Below are 17,212 nucleotides of genomic sequence, written 5' to 3' on the forward strand. Positions count from 1 at the left end.
CATTTGCATCATGGTTTGCATCATGGCCATCATGATGACATTGGGGCCTCTGCGGCGGTGTTTTATTGTGTTGAGGCTTGGGAAGTGGATCTTGCCTCTCCACCTATGTTGGATGTGCCACTAGTACTCATGGCGTCCTTTCTTGATCTTGTCTTTACCACCATAAAACATTGGGGCTGTCCCTAAAATGACCGTCCCTATCTTAGGAAAGAAAATCTGAAGCTCTGATACCAATGTAACATGGAGATAGCCTAACTCACTCTCTTTCCTACTCACTACTATCAGAACTGATGGAATAATGCACTCAAAAGACAAGTAGAACTGTGGAGTTAGTGGGAGAATCAGAGGGAGAAATATAATGGGCCTTCAAAGAGCGAAAATAATAACTGAATAACCAATTGCCCAATAGGGCTGGAAAAATAAGTACTATATGGAGGGAAGAACCCTCACCTCCAAAAGAGGAAAAATAATACTGTAGAGAGGGCGATCCCTCACTGTAGAGCTAGAATTGAGGGCTGCTGGAGCGCAGTCCCTGATCTGCTGTACTGGACTGAACCGGGCTTGAAGAGACTGCTGGACTGCTGCTGACTCTTTTTCCTTGATCCAGATCCCTAGAACTACTGCTGGCTGAAGGCTAGAGTACTGAAGAGTTGGATGAAGAATGAGGTCAAAGGGGCACCCTTATTTAGGCTTTTAGGGCAGACTGACTGACCTTGGTTGGCTGATTAACGCTGACTGTTGACCTGGTCGGTCGAAAAAACAACGTTGACCAAAAAGTCAATTCTCTTATTAGTTCCGAGGCTGCCTGGCGATATTTGATGGTGCTGCAGCCTGTAGGAAGTATGCAAGGGGCTGTGGATGCCCGTGATAGACTATGCGTGGATGCTGGGGGAAGAGGTGTGGAGCTAAGAAAACATGAAAGAAAGAAAGGTGGCGCGGCAGGATCTATTGTGTTACAGGTCAACTCTGGAACAACCAGTAAATGATGTTCTGGAAAGTTGGGAACATTTTCCAAGGAACGTTCCCTTGCTGCCCAAGCGGAATGGTGGACTTCCGAAACGTCCGAGATGGTCGAGAACGCGAGTTTGGGAATGTTCCTTGACTGGAAACGTGGAATGTTTTGTTTTATGTGTTCCGAGAATGCTTGACAATGGGAATGGCATTCTGGTGTTATACAAGCCATGGCTACTATGTTCCATGGTCTCATAGTTTTGTTGGCCTCCCGCAAATGTTAATAAATCTTCCTCTCTCTCTCTCTCTCTCTCTCTCTCTCTCTCTCTGTCTCTGTCTCTCTAACCCAACCCCCCCCTCCATCTCCAAACCCCCCCCTCCATCTCCCTCCTCCACCACCCCCCCTCCATCTGCCCCTCGCTGCCCCTCACGACGCCCTCGCTGCCCCTCCCGCACGCCCTCGCTGCCCTCGCACGCCCTCGCGACGCCCTCACGACGCCCTCGCGACGCCCTCCCTCTCTCACGACGCCCTCACGACGCCCTCGACGATGCCCTCGACGCTCACGACGCTGCCCTCACGACGCCCTCGCTGCCCCTCACGACGCCCTCGCGACGCCCTCACGACACCCTCGACGCCCTCGACGCCCTCGCTGCCCCCCACGACGCCCTCACGACGCCCTCGCTGCCCTCACGACGCCCTCGCTGCCCCTCGACGCCCTCGCCGCCGCCCTCACGACGCCCTCGCTGCCCCTCCCGCACGCCCTCGCTGCCCCTCCCGCACGCCCTCGCTACCCCTCCCGCACGCCCTCGCTGCCCCTCGACGCCCCCCCTGCTGCCCCTCTGTTGCCCTCGACGCCCCCCCCGCTGCCCCCTCTCGCTGCCCTCTCGCTGCCCCTCAACGCCCTCCCCGCTGCCCTCGACGCCCTCCCCGCACGCCCTCGTTGCCCCTCGACGCCCCCCGCTGCCCCTCTCGCTGCCCTCGGCGCCCCCCCCGCTGCCCCTCTCGCCCCCCCCCCCTCCCGTAGCCTCTGCCCCACACCCTCCCGCAGCCTTCCCGTGGTCTGAGGGCCCTTGTCTGCTGCAAGCCTTGGCTTGCCACTGGCCTTGCGCAGGCCTGCGCACCCCTAGAGCAATGCTGCACAAGATTTGCCTCCCCTGGAAATCGTGCACTTGAACAAGTCCTACAATGGCCCACAAACCCAAACAGTCTCCGAAGCCAATTGTGGGAGAGATCACAAAGCGCATCTCCAGGAGTGGATTAGCAATTGACAGCCAACCAGCCCTGAAAACATCGGGTGCAATGGACACCAATGCAGTTCTTTCTCCCGTAGCCATCATCTCTACTCCAATCATTGCCCCCCCCACCACTGTATCACTCAGCCTGCCCCCCACAGGAGAGGGTCACAGTCCCTCACCCCCCACACAGCTTCCTTCTGTCTCCACCACTCTTATGTCCCCCCTTCCCCTCACCCAGCAACCTTTCTCCACTCCTCTGCCATATACAGCTAGCCTATCGCCCACGCCTCCACAGCCATACGCCATGTCCCAGTTCGCACCCCCCCGGGTCCCACCTGAGACGATAGATTACATCTTTGCGGAGCTACATCGACTACGGGATCACACCGTAGCACAAGACCAGCTTATTCAGAGCATGCGCCAGGAGATCACTCACCTCCGTCAGGAGGTTGTCTCTCTCACTGCTACAGTCACAGCGGCTCCGCGCACTATACCAGAGGTAGAGGAGCGGATCGCTACTATCCAGACTGCTATTGCGGAGACCACTAGATGGGTGGACGTTGCGAGACGGGCACCCAAAGCAGCAGTTTCAGCCACCATCGCCGAGCAGGAACAGAGGGCCAGTAAGGCTCTCAACATTCGAGTACGAGGTATCCCCCGCGCAGATTCACTCACCCCCTTAGCGGACGCGACTGCTTTTGTGACCTCTACCCTCGGCCTCGTCGAGCATGGGATCGAGCATGCATGGTGCACAGGACGGGATCCCATGCACCCACAGCCACTCATCATCCGATTCAAGGATACTCAGGCTCGACTTGCAGCACTCAGGCAGCGTGCTACACTACGGGACCACCCTACTATCTTCATGGATGAGGATCTCACACCTATGCAGGTGGAAGAGCGGCGCACCCTGCTTCAGCAGCGAGATGTAGCCCGTCAGGAGGGGAAGTGGGCTGTCGTCCGAGATGGCCGCCTGTTAGTTGGCTCCCGCCGCCGAGCCCCACCAGGTACTCCAGACATGGTAGCAGACTCCCCCCCCAAATAGGGAGACATGGTCTATGAGACTCAGACTCAGCACACAGTACCCTTGGCATGCACCGTATGGAACTGTAATGGTACCCTCTGGTCCGACCCTGGGAACTTCTCAGAGTCATACACTGGACGCGACATCGCTTTCTATACAGAGACACATGAGAGCCCCGAGCGCCCTCTCCCCTTGGTCAGTGGCTATACCTGGGAGTCAGTATTCCGTGAGGAGACCAGATATACTGGGGGGGTCCGAGGGTCAGGCGGAGTTGCAGTACTCCTTCGCTCAGCGTTCACGGATGCCCATGCCCGTTACCTATGGCTCCGATTCCGACGCCCCTCCACACGCGACCTCTTTATTGCAGTCTGCTATTTTCCTCTAGAGACGTCACATTTTGCACGGATGCTTCGCGAGGACACGGGGGTATCCCCCTATCTAGATCTCTACTGAGACATTGTGGAGTTCTCCAGACGCGGAGAGGTCCTCCTAGTTGGGGATTTCAACGCAAGGACAGGTGCACGTCAGACATCACTCCTGGATTTCCACTCAGATCCGGTCCTATTACCTGAGATGGACACAGAGGACTCGGGCTTCCCTCGCTCCTCGGCCGACAGTCGCGCTCCCGTTACTGGGTATGGGCAGGCTCTTTTGGACCTTGGACGTATACAGGATTTGGTCATCTACAATGGACTAGATCGGTGGCCTGCCTCCTCTGGTTTCACATGTTTCCCACATGGCGGAGGAGCCAGTGTCGTCGACTATATTCTGGGATCTCCTGCTTTAGCCCCACAGATCACTGACTTCCGCACTGCACCCTTACCCCCAGGAGCCGATCACACTTACCTTTTCTTTCATATACTTGCGTCCCGAGCCCCCCCAGCCACACCCCGCACTATACTACCTATCATGATATACACTTCGATCATAACCTCTCACTTGATTACTCAGCCCACCTAGCCTCCCTCCTCAGACACATAGGCACCACACCCTCTCTAGATCACCGAGCCACCCTTATCACCCACTCCCTTCACAATGCAGCCCGCCACATCTTTCCTTCCACTGCCCGGTTCACCCGCCCTCCACCCGCTGGCTCTACCCCTTGCAACAGATGGTATGATGACGAGTGCAAAGCATTACGCCGCACACTCCGACTCACAACCCAGCGAAACGCTAGGGCCAACCCACGTCTCACCAGGGATTATCGTCGACTAGTCCGTCGCAAGAAGCTAGCCTTCCTGCGCCAGAATGAGGATACGCTACTGAACATTCTGTTTAGTAGCAACTCCAAGGATTTCTGGAGGAAATTCCTAGAACGCCGATCCCCCTCCCCCCTCACGGACACTTCCCTCTGGCACACCTACGCACGCACACTCTATGATATCCCTGATCAGTCCCCCCCGACCTCTCAGCCACCCCCCGCCCCGCTTCTTGTATCCTCTTCACAACCCAGGGAGTCACCCACGCAGCACATAAGCTTCATAACGATCGAGCTAAGGATCATGAGGGCCTTTGCACAGAGTTTGTTGCCTACGGCATCAAAACTCTAGCCCTCATCCTGGCAACGCTATTCAATGAAGCTGTCTGTCACGGGTTCCCCAGAGCCTGGACCCTGAACACTATCACACCCATCCACAAAGCAAGAGATCCCATGGATCCAGGGAATTACAGGACCATCATGGTTGGACATGTTATGTCCAAGATCTATGCATCAGTGTTAGATGGCGAGGTCAGTGCTCGCGCAGAGATACAGGGGCTCAGGGCATCCGGACAGGCCGGCTTCAGGATGGATCACTCGACTTACGATCACATTTTTACACTTGGAGGGATTATTGAGGAGGCCAGACACAGGAGACAGAGAGTATATTGTTGCTTTGTGGATTTCCGCAAGGCATTCGACACCGTTCCCCGCGCCCGACTCATCAGACGTCTGCAGGAGTTAGGCTACGACTCGGCGATTATCTGGGCAGTAGTAGCTCTCTATGAGCGGGTGACGGGGCAGGTTAGGATTGGCACCAGCTGGACCCCAGAGATCACGAGCACTATCGGAGTCAAACAAGGATGTCCCTTGTCACCGACTCTATTTGGCCTCTACATCGACGAGCTCGAGACCACCATCAGGACACTCGGAGGTGTAGGCTGCTCTCTTGCGGGGACTGCCATCCAGATTCTCCTATACGCAGACGATGTAGTACTACTATCCTCTTCTGCTACTGGTCTTCAGCGACACTTGGATGGACTTCAGGCCTTCTGTGATACACATGACTTGAAGGTCAACCTTGGGAAAACCAAGGTGATGATCTTCAACACTTCCAGACCCGCTATGCACCGAGAGCAGTTCCTCTTCGCCGGCGACCCTGTTGAGATAGTTGACTCCTACACATACTTGGGCGTTGTCTTCTCAGGGCCGATCTTCACGATGCGCCCAGCCATGCAGGCCAGGATCAACCGGGGATACGCCGCTCTTGCCAGGCTGGAGCGACAGTGCTACCACTCCCACTTCCAGGACCCGCGGACCAAGTCTCTCCTTTTTGATTCTTTGGTCCGCCCAGCAGGCATGTATGGTAGCCCTTGGTGGGGAGTCGACCTTTCAGACACAGAGTGGGCTCGAGTTGAGCCTGCAGATACTGATGTTTGCTCGGATGATCCGTAGCAAACCATCGGTACCACACTAGATCATTTTAGCAGAGTTCGGCGCCTCACCCCTACAGCTTGATGCGGCTTTTTAGGCTATCACCTACCTTCACAGAGTCAGGGATTTTGGCTCCTCCGCTGACGGTCGCCTCCGCCTACCTTGGTTAGCCCTATCCTCCTCTATGGCCTTATCCGTTGATGGGGACCAGCGATGCTTGTATAGTCGTCTTTCCAGTTGGTTCACCCGACTGGGCCTCGACTTAGACCGGTTGCCTCCTTTTAAGTACAGCCTCGACGCTCCACCATCTCCCCTCTCCCCCACTGACCAGGAGGTCAACCGGCTCATTCGGGCGGATCTGCTCCAGCTCCACACCTGGCGGACATGGTTTCTTCACTCCGAGCTTCCTGTGAAGCTCGACTTCTACCGCCGACACTGCCTCCAGATCTCACAGGAGGGCTTCATCACACCTCTGGGTTACACACAACTTCATCTACCACATGCGCTTCGGATCTCCCTCGGTCAGTTTAGGGTCTCGTCACACCGATTACGGATCGAGAGTGGACGCGCAGAGGGTATCTCACGAGAGGACCGCCTTTGCCCACTTTGCGACTTACAAGAGATCGAGTCGGAGGAGCATTTTGCTTTCAGATGTCCTATCTATTATGCCATTCGAGGCCGATACCACTGCCTCTTCCGCAACGGATTCGGCTCCCTCTCACACATGCTACAATTCCCGGATCAGCGGTGCCTTGCCGCTTTCTTACATGAGATGACCCGCCACCGAGATACTTCTCTCCGTGCACGGCGACACGAGCAGCACACACAGCGTGAGGATATCCAGCGGCCTATCACTGACTTCTTTCAGCCACAGGATACCTCTTCTCAGTCTAGCCGACGACGCGGACGTGAGCGAGAGCTAGAGTCACGACAGCAGCGTCAACGGACAGATTCACACATCCAGGTCCATGACATCTCGTCTCTGCTCTCGGCCCGCCCCACTAGGGTTACCGTTGCCCTCATCCACAGGGCCACCCGCTGCCCCCGACGACCGAGCTCGACTAGGCCGCGTGACGTCATAGGCCAATCATCTATCGCAGGGTTTTTTCCGACTTCCCATTTGATGGCCCCTCTATGATTAGTCTCTGACGATCACCACCTGCACATGTATACTGTATCTCCCCCCTCTGCCCCACTTTTTTGTGCCCCCCCCTTCTTCTTCTTTGTATCATCTGGAGGTAGACACATATATTTTTTGTATCAGGACTAGACACATAGTCCTTCATAACCTCTTTTTTGTAGAAACGGTTGGCTGGCCCGTTTTGAGACCACCACCGTTATGCTCATTGTATCAGTTATCTTTAGTCTCATAGACCTTCACGGTCTCCCGAAGACTTTAATAAACTTTCTTTCTTTCTTTCTTTCTATATGTATGTATGTGTGTTGTATCTCTGATTTTAGTATAGTACTAGCAAAGGGTCTTAGTGTGCCCTTTGCCTCAGCCCTTTGTGGCTTGTACAATGTGTGTCACTTTTGATCATGTACTTTGTCTCATAGGCCCGCGAGGCCTCTCAAAGACGTTAATACACCTTTCTTTCTTTGTTTCTCTCTCTCTCTCTCTCTCTCTCTCTCTCTCTCTCTCTCTCTCGTGTGGACTTTACTTTTTGTATTGATCATGGGTGTTGATGCCCATTTATTGGCTCCACCCCTTAGATCATTGTACCAGGATTTTTAGTCTCATAGAACCTTTGGTCTTTCGAAGGCTTTGAATAAACTTTCTCTCTTTCTCTCTCCATGTCTCTGTCTCTGTCTCTCTATCTATGTGTGTGTGTGTGTGTGGTTATCTTTGTAATATAATGACAAATGGATTTCACCCAAAAAAAACAGTGTGTGTGTATGCCATGCGTGCTTGCACCTGTGAATGGATGTATGGATGTAGTAAGTAAAGTCCTTATGGTGTGGCAGATATCAAAAGGCAGATTCAACATCCTCTTGATGTAGAATATACATGTGTTTTTTTTTTGGCATTTCAGGATTAGAGCGAATACATGTTATTGCTTATTGCATTTGTTTTGAGCAGTTATAAACAATCCTTTTTTCTTAATTGCTTGTTTTGATGTTCTATAATTGTGTTTTTGTAATGCAAGGATTGAATATTTAGGAAAGCGAAAGTTTGGCTCCATTTCTGCATGTCTTGGAAAAAGAATTGGAGGGACATGTTTTGAAGCTAGTTTGGTGTTGAGCAGTTCTCTAAGGCTTTGAATAGGTTCCAAAGGGAGGACCCAACATTTCGTGTGAGCTTAGATCCAGAAAGTGGACAGGTGCACTCTACTTTGATTTAAGCAAATGATTTTAACGCATGCTTTAGTATATTGCTTATTGTGTGAGAATTTGTTCAGACCATCATCTCTGGCATGGGTGAATTACACTTGGACATTTATGTTGAGCGCATGCGACGTGAGTATCGGGTATGACTCTGAGCTTTATAAAAAGCAGTATCAAATCCAAGGTTGGTGCTTTAGAAATAAATCATATTTAATATGCTTTGTTTCCTCAGGTGGAATCAACTGTGGGGAAGCCACAAGTAAACTTTAGAGAGACAATCACACAACGGGCTGAGTATGACTATCTCCATAAAAAGCAAACTGGTGGGCAAGGTCAATATGGAAGAGTTGTAGGGTATGTGTGCTTTTCTCGCTGTTCGATTAATATGCATGCTAATATTAACACTTGATTTAGGGGATCACAAGGGTGAAAGGATACGTGAAATGTAATATATGTATGATATGCTTGTATTAAAGTCCGTTTTAGACCCTTCAGGATCTATGGGACCGGTGACCACTATTAATTGATATGGTCTTTTATATCTAGTGAAATAAAACTTTACAAAGCTTGCTTTGCTGTGACTACCTGCTTAGCTAGCTCGTGCACTAGTCCAAGTACTTTGCTGCACTGTTTCAATACTTCCTTTAGGTAGCTTCCTATCTTTTTGGCTGGTTGTTCCAACAGATCTTTCAGGTTGTGCCTGCTGCCATTGTATTTTTCTCTGTTGTGTGCATAGACTTGACATCTTAGGAGCATGTGCTGTTCAGTTTCTACATACCCTACCCTGTGGGACAGATTTTGCAGATTCTTTATCTCTTGGGATTGTCCACCTGCTCCTTGTTGAAATGAGAGCAAGAGAAGATGCATGAATGTTCCACTTGGTTTCCTTAACTAGTGCTCTAGGTTTTCTTTTATAAAGAGAATCTCCTTAATGTGGTGTCCAATTGAAGGCCCTATGAGGGTGGCCAACTAAAGGCAGAAGAATGCTCCTTCCTAGAGCTGCAAACACCTTTATAGTCAGATGTGCAACAAGAGGATGAAACCTCCATAGTTTAGAAGAAATTGGCATAAGAGTTGCCAGAGGAGAATCTTGGTAAAGCTGGACTCTAGCCAAGAAAGGCATCATCTCCTAAAGAGAGATTTAGGGAAAATCCATATATAAGTACATACCATAGCTAGATATCAAGAGAAAATATGGCATAAATAAATAGAGACCAGGTTTTGATCATGTCTAGAGAAGACGTGTGGAGCATTTCTTGAATCTTGTGATAGTAGCGGAGTAGGACCTTGCTGTCCTCATGGTCTTTTATGAAAGGCTCCTTTTCTTCTCCTATTTTCGACAAGGAGGTCTGCCTATCTATTCCTATAGTCTAAATGCATCATATACGTGGAATGTTTTCTGATCTTACGAAACCTATTCTTCTATTGCATTTAGGGCTTTGTTGAGAAGCAAATTCCAATTATTGGTCTAGTGATTGCAAATCTACATTGGTTACATGTCTACATGGGGTTCTTTGGCATATTAAAAGTCGCAGTGAATTTGTTAGCGCACCTGCCACCATATACTATTTGGTCTTATTCGTTAAACGTAGTGGAATAGATAAGAGAACTACAAGTGTGGAGGTGATTTTGTCTAAGTGACAAAACCTCACTAACCCACTAACTGTGGTTAGGGAAAAAAACCTCTAGTGAGGGAAAAGTGCCCCTAACTGACTTATGGATTACATTGGTCAGTGCCTAGAATATGCCAATAATTCTAACACCCCCCTGCAGTGCCAATGTGATGATGTACAAGGAAGTGATCAATCACCAAAAGGAGATAAGTTCAAGGCATTGCGAAATGCCTCAAACTTCTCACGTGGAAGTGCTTTGGTGAAGATGTCTGCAACATTGTCATGTGTTGACACATAGATCATACTAGTCTCCCCTGCTTGCAACTTCTCTCTGACATAATGATAATGAACCTCAATGTGCTTCGTGCGAGCATGAAACACAGGATTCTTCGCTACAACTATAGCACTCTGACTATCAGTGAGAATTGGAGAAGGACCCTCCAATAACAGATGAAAAGATCAGGAAACAAATGACGCAGCCAAACACATTCAACTATCGTTGTGAAAGCTGCCCTGTACTCAGCTTCACATGAAGAAGTAGCCATGGTAGTTTGTTGTTTGCTCAGTCAAGAAATGCAAGCTTTGCCCGAGAAACAATTACTACTTGTGGACTGCCTAGTGTCATAGTCTCCAACCTAATATGAGTCATTGTAAGCATGCATCTGCAAGTCACCCCCCTTGGGAAACATCAAGCCATACGACTTTGTGCCTTGCAAGTAAGGGAAGATGTGTTTTACGGCCTGTGCAAATACTTGCTCACTTGAGATACTGCATACTGAATATTGGGCCGTGTATTGCACAAATAAATGAGGCATCCAACAGCTTGGCCATAAAGTGTGGCATCCACTGATTCACCTGCATCATACATAGTAAGCTTCAGCCTTGTGTAGGTGCGAAGTGAAGAGAGAGAGTGAGACTGCAGTTACAGGACGAGTCGAAGAGAAATCACGTCAAACTTAGATTGATGGATAAGGTGCCTAAACACAAGTACAAAGTACTTGTATCTAGGCCTAGGACTAAGTGTCCTAGGTGTCACATAGGACTAAGTGTCCTATGTGGCATAGAAGGCATTAACACTATAAGTGCCTACACTTATGCCTACAAGGCACATACCATGGCCTATAGGGCATCACTAGAACCACCAAAAGATGGCCTACAAACCCCCCTCCATGGGATGGGCTGAAGTTCTCTGGAAACGTCTCAGAATACCTGGTAGTTTCTGGTCATGGTGGCACATGTTCATCCAAAAGGATATAGCCACCTATGAATGTACAAGGAATGTCAAATCATGTAACAAAGGGAACCAAGTGTAAAGACTGTCGGAAGACTTCGAACTTGGGACGAGGAAGTGCCTTTGTAAAGATATCTGCGATGTTGTCCTCTGTGGGAAGATAGGACAACTCTATGTCTCCTGCTGACAACCGCTCCCGAACATAATGATAGTGAACTTCAATATGCTTGGTATGCGCATGAAACACTGGGTTACGCGCAATGGCCAAAGCACTCTGGCTGTCAGTGTAGACAATAGTGGAGGATGTCTGGCAAATACCAAGATCTGTAAGTAACTGTCAAAGCCAAACACACTCTACTGTAGCGGTGAAAGCTGCCCTGTATTCAGCCTCACAACTAGACGCGGCAACTGTCGGTTGCTTCTTGCTAAGCCAAGAAATACATGAATTGCCAAGCAAAAAACAATTGCTAGTATGTGACACTCTGGTGTAGGAACATCTTGCCTAGTCACTATTCGTGTAAGCATGCATGGTAAGTGAACCCTGATCACCATAGAAGAGGGCTAAATCCTGAGTGCCTTTGAGATATCTGAAGACTCTCTTCACTGCCTGCCAATGCTGTGAATTGGGCATGTGCATGAATCTGCTGAGCTGAGATACTGCATATTGCAAGTCAGGTCTGGTGTGACATAAATAAATAAGGCATCCAACAGCCTGCTGATAAAGAGTGATATCACATGGTGGGCTCCCATCATGAGCTGAGAATTTGAAGCTAGGGTCCACTGGAGTAGAGATTGGCTTGCAATCCTCAAACTGAAAACGCTGTCCAAAATCTGCTGCAAGTCAGCCTTGAAAGCTGCAATTTGCTGAGTAGCTGGGCCCGTGATAAGCATATCATCCACATATAAAATCAACACTAAAAAATAAGATCCACTCCCACGGAAATAAAGAGTGGGTTCTGTGGGACTATTCTGAAAACTAAGGGATAGTAAGTGTGCATGAATTTTGGCATACCATGCCCTGGGTGCCTGCTTCAAACCATAAAGGGCTTTTCTAAGCCGGCATACCTTATTTTCAGAATTAACAACCTCAAAGCCAGGAGGTTGTGCGACATAGACTTCTTCCTGCAGATCCCCATGAAGAAAGGCAGTCTTGATGTCAAGTTGGTGCACTTGCCAATGATGATGGCCTGCAATGGCAATGACACATCGAATGGTAGTAATCCTCGATGTGGGAGCAAATGTCTCCTCAAAGTCAATGCCTTGTTGTTGGGCATATCCTTTTGCAACAAGATGGGCTTTGTATCGATCTATGCTGCCATCAGATTTCCTTTTTAATTTGTAGACCCACCGCGTCCCAATGGCATGCTTGCCAGGTGGGAGATCTACTAATTTCCAAGTGTCATTTTTGGCAATAGATTGTAACTCAACTTTCATTGCATCCATCCACTCTTTGCTGTCAAAAGCATCTTTATGGCACAAAGGCTTTTCATTGCAAGCTGTAGCAAGGAGTGCAAACTCAAGAAAGTGACCATGCCGTCTATTCCCTGACCTTGTCCGGGCAGCAAAAGGCTGATCTTGTTTGCTGTCCCTCAATGTATCCAGAAGCCATCTGGGAACTTGCCTTTGCTGTCTATTAACAGCTCTTTCTTCAATGACTGCATCATGAGTGATGGGATCATTTTGTGCCGGATGAGAAACCTGCAAATCAGCATGAGGTTGAGGCTGATTATTGCTTTGTGGAGGGCCTGCAGGAGGCGCATGTTGCTGCTCAAAATCCTCTTCTGATGATGGTAGAGGTAACCAAGATTCAAAGGCATCAAACATGTCAATATCTGGCTTTGCTTTGCAGTCCACAAGAGGAGAAGCTGAATGTTCAGCAAAGATCACATCTCTATTGACAATAATCTTCCCAGTATTTGGTTGATATAACCGATACCCTCTGCTCTCCTGGCTGTAATTAATGAATATGCATTTGATTGCCTTGTCATCAAGCTTATGTCTCAGCTGAGATGGTATATGAACATATGCAAGAGACCCAAAAACTTTCATGTGTGAAAGTGAAGGCTTCGTGCCTTTCCATGCTTCATAAGGTGTAATAGTCTTTAATGCCCGTGTAGGTGATCTATTCAGCACATAGTTGGCACGCATTACTGCATCAAGCCAAAATTTATTGGGCAAAGACTTGGCCTTAAGCATGCATTTGGCCATCTCCATTGTGGACCTGTTTTTCCTTTCAGAAACAGGATTCTGCCGAGGAGTGTAAGGAGTAGTGCATGAGTGAATAATGCCCCGTGAGGATAGAAATGCATCAAACTCCTTTGACATATACTCACTCCCCCCATCTGTGTTGAGGGTGACAAGCTTGCATCGTGATTCATTCTCAACCATATTCAGCCATCTGTGAAAGCATAAGAAAACTTCAGATTTGGCCTTTAAAGGATATACCCAGCAATACCTTGTGAAATCATCAATGAGAGTCATGAAATACTTGTATCCTCCAATGGCATTTGTCCTCATTGGGCCACAGACATCGCTGTGTACTAGCTGCAATTTCCTTTGTGAGAGTTTTGGACAATTCTTTTGAAAAGGAAATCGATGCATCTTACCTAAAAGACAACCCTCACACACATGTTAGAAACTGTGTGAGTCTGAGGTACATCATTTGCCATCTGCTGTGAATGTAGCTTTGCAAGAGCTCTATAATTGAGATGGCCCATTCTCTCATGCCAAAGATGAGTTTCAGCAAGCTGTGAATCTGAAATAGCTAATGCTTCAGTAGAAAGTGCAGTTGAATGATGATCAAGGTGATAAGGCCCTTTTTGCAAGGTGCCAGTGAGAACTATGGCATTGTCATCACGAAGATCATATACTAGGCATCTGTAGCCATCAAAAATTACTCTGAAACCTGAAGTAGCAATTGTTGAAATTGAAATCAAGTTGACTTCAATTCCAGGCACAAAAAGAACATTTGTCAGAGTGACAGGATGGCTGGAAATGGATGTGAGCTGCACATCTCCAACTCCTTTTACAGCATATGAAGCATTATTGGCACATGTAACAGTCCCCCCTCGAGGTGCATCAGCTAAAGAATGAAACAACTGTCTGCAAGATGTGACATGCTTGGAAGCACCACTATCAAAGTACCAGGACTGAGCATCATTAGCAGTAAAAAGTGCAGCAGCTTTGGAGGGATCAAATGAGCAATGGACAGCCCATGCCCAATCATCTTGAAGAGCATGTGGATGTGAAGCATCTGCTGGCTCATGGGATTCAATGGCATGTGAGGGATTAACTGTCAATCCTGCTTTCTTTTTCTCCGAAGCAATGCGCTTCCTGCATTCTGAAATGTCATGTCCAGGCTTGCGACAATAGTTGCATCTTTTCTTCTTTCCCTTGTCTGCTGTATTTTTAGATGCATGGGAGGAATTGCAACTGCTGTGCGTAGAGGAATTGCAGCTGCTGTGCGCAGATTTTGGCTTGCCCATAGGCTTGGAAGCCTTGCCTCTTCCTGTCTGGTGTGAAGCAAATGCATGATGAGGAATAATGGCTTGTCTGTTAGCTCTACTTTGCTCTTCCTGCAAAAGCAAAGTAACTAGCTGATCAAAAGAATAGTGGTCTGGATTACCCATGGCCACTAATCGAAGGGTTGTAGCAAACCCTTGATATGTATCTGGTAGTCCATTCAATGTAGTACTGACAAGCTGTGAATTTGGCACCACCTCATCAATGTTGGCAAGCTGTTCCATGAGGTCCTTGACCTTTGTCAAATATGCATCCATTGACTCACCTTCATTTATATTCACTTCTGTAATTGCCTTCTCAAATATACAACACGAGCTTCATTGCGAATTTGATATAGAGAAGCCAATTTATCCCAAGCATCCTTTGCTGTCCTGCAAGAACGGATGCGTGGAATAATGATTCTCTTGCATGATAAAGCAATGCATGAATGTGCATTTGCATCTCTTGCATCCCATCTGGATTGTTCTTGAGTTGGAAGAGCAGCAGTAGGAGTGCTAGAGGAAGAGGTATCAGGAGGAGTACCACCTGCAGAAGGACCAGCAGTAGAAACAACCACTGTAGCATTGGCTGGCCTCAGAGCAGCCCCAGAAACAATATTCCACAAATGCTTTGCAACAAGAATATGTTTCATGAGATAAGACCACATCGGATAGTTGGTGCCATCCAACTTATCATCTTCACGAAGAACTCCAAATAAATCTTGATTGTTCCCAGCCATAGCAACTGTGATAACCTGTAAAAGACCTGAAAACCCAAAAGCCTCAAGGCTATCACTGCAAAAAGCTGGCTGTCCTAAAAAAGACAGCAAATATCTGCAATTTTCTGACCCAAATCAAAGGGCAAATGCAGATCTGACCCAAATGTGACTGTGACAGGCAATGTTCAGTGCAAAAAACAGCAAATTTGGCAAAAGCCCCAAATTTATTGAGGGCAAATAGGCCAAAAAGAGGGCAAATTCAGAAAAGCCCCAAATTTTGCTGAAATTTTGCAAATGTGACCCAATGTTTGCAAATCTGACTCAATGTCCTGCAAATGTAACTGAATGTCTTGCAATATGACCCAATGTACTGCAATCTAAACAAGAAATTGCAGAACAAATCCCAAAACTCCAATTTCTTGCAAGAAATTGCAATTAAAAGAGGTGAAAGGAAATGAAAACCCCAAATTTTCCAATGTCCTGCAATAGCCCCAAATCTGCAAATGTCTGTAGATGACTGCAGTGAGACCAAGGACCTGTTTCCAGCCAATGCTAAAAAAGGTACAGAACCTGTGGTGAATCTGTACGGAATACCCAGATGAAGCTGTACGGAATACCACTGAAGGTACGTAGTACGGGAAGTTGGTACAGACTGCGGACGACTGAAGGTACGGTGAAAGAACCTTGTACTCCTACACAGGTACAGTCGTACGGCGTAGGTACCTTGTACGGTGAAGGTATGAAACGGCGTACAGTACGGAAGTACGACGGATCTATCACTACACCGTACGTACGGCAAACTGCAGGTACGGATGTACGGCACGAAGTACGGAACAGAGTACGGCGTCGACGGGTGTACGGCGTCCTTCGATGCAGATGTACGGCGATGATGCAAATCTGGTCACGTAAGGATTGCACGACGCAGAAACTGTACGGAAGGTACGGACTGTACGACGTTTGCTTGTCGACCAGTAGGGCAGAAAAATCTCCAATGAGCAATGGAGGCTCGGGGCTGAGAAGAGTTGGAAGGCCAGAGCAAAGCCTGCTCTGATACCGCTGTAGGTGCGAAGTGAAGAGAGAGAGAGAGAGTGCAAGTACAAGACGAGTCGAAGAGAAATCACGTCAAACTTAGATTGATGGATAAGGTGCCTAAACACAAGTACAAAGTACTTGTATCTAGGCCTAGGACTAAGTGTCCTAGGTGTCACATAGGACTAAGTGTCCTATGTGGCATAGAAGGCACTAACACTATAAGTGCCTACACTTATGCCTACAAGGCACATACCATGGTCTATAGGGAATCACTAGAACCACCAAAAGATGGCCTACACCTTGGCTCCATGGGAGTGGCTGTAGGCTTACAATCTTACATGTTGAACCTATCCAAGAGCTTTTGCACATACTTGGATTGAGACATAACAATGCCATGCTTGTCTTGTACGAACTGGATCCCCAAATAGAAATTTTACATGCCCAAATATGTCATGTCAATTTCAGCTTCTTGAAATCTGCAATTATTTCCTCATTTGACCCTGTGAGCAGCATGCCATCTATATAAAGAATATTCTTTAAGCCATAGACCCAAATATAATTTGTGTAGCCCTCCCATCACTAGGTTGCAGCCCGCAACCCAAATGTTCCATGTCGTGATGCTGGCCACTGTCTCCCACATATGCTCGTCATCAGTGGGGATCCCTCCCTCGTGAGGGACGCCTCCGAAAAGAGCCATCAGTGAGACTACTCCCATTGACTTACTGTGCATGGGGTGTGCTTGAGAAGCCCTCTTTGTAAGAGGAGCTTCCAAGGCTCTGCACCTAGGGTAAAACCACAAGTCACTAACTTTTCTAAAAGGGCTTTGTTCTGTTTCTCCGGGTCGATGATGCCCATGCCTCCTCGAGTTTGCGGCATGATCACAGTCGGCCAAGCAACTTGGGCCCTGGTGTTGTCTGGTGCTGACTCGGATGCGCAAAAATCAATGACG

General features: G+C 48.3%; 1 protein-coding gene across 1 annotated transcript in view; it reads left to right on the forward strand.

Annotated features, from left to right (window-relative positions):
- The window catches only part of LOC147897146 (elongation factor G, mitochondrial-like), a 113,488-nt gene that overhangs the window by 54,849 nt on the left and 41,427 nt on the right, over window positions 1-17,212 (forward strand). Inside the window, exons 12-14 of the mRNA XM_087381024.1 lie at window positions 8,090-8,164; window positions 8,243-8,311; window positions 8,401-8,522. Coding sequence (XP_087237150.1) covers window positions 8,090-8,164; window positions 8,243-8,311; window positions 8,401-8,522 — 266 coding nt within the window. The remainder of the gene's footprint in view (window positions 1-8,089; window positions 8,165-8,242; window positions 8,312-8,400; window positions 8,523-17,212) is intronic.

Source organism: Dipteris shenzhenensis, chromosome 11 (assembly GCF_047967505.1).
Source record: "Dipteris shenzhenensis isolate YYH24624 ecotype China chromosome 11, Dip_SZ_1.0, whole genome shotgun sequence".
In the NCBI taxonomy this organism is placed as follows: Eukaryota; Viridiplantae; Streptophyta; class Polypodiopsida; order Gleicheniales; family Dipteridaceae; genus Dipteris; species Dipteris shenzhenensis.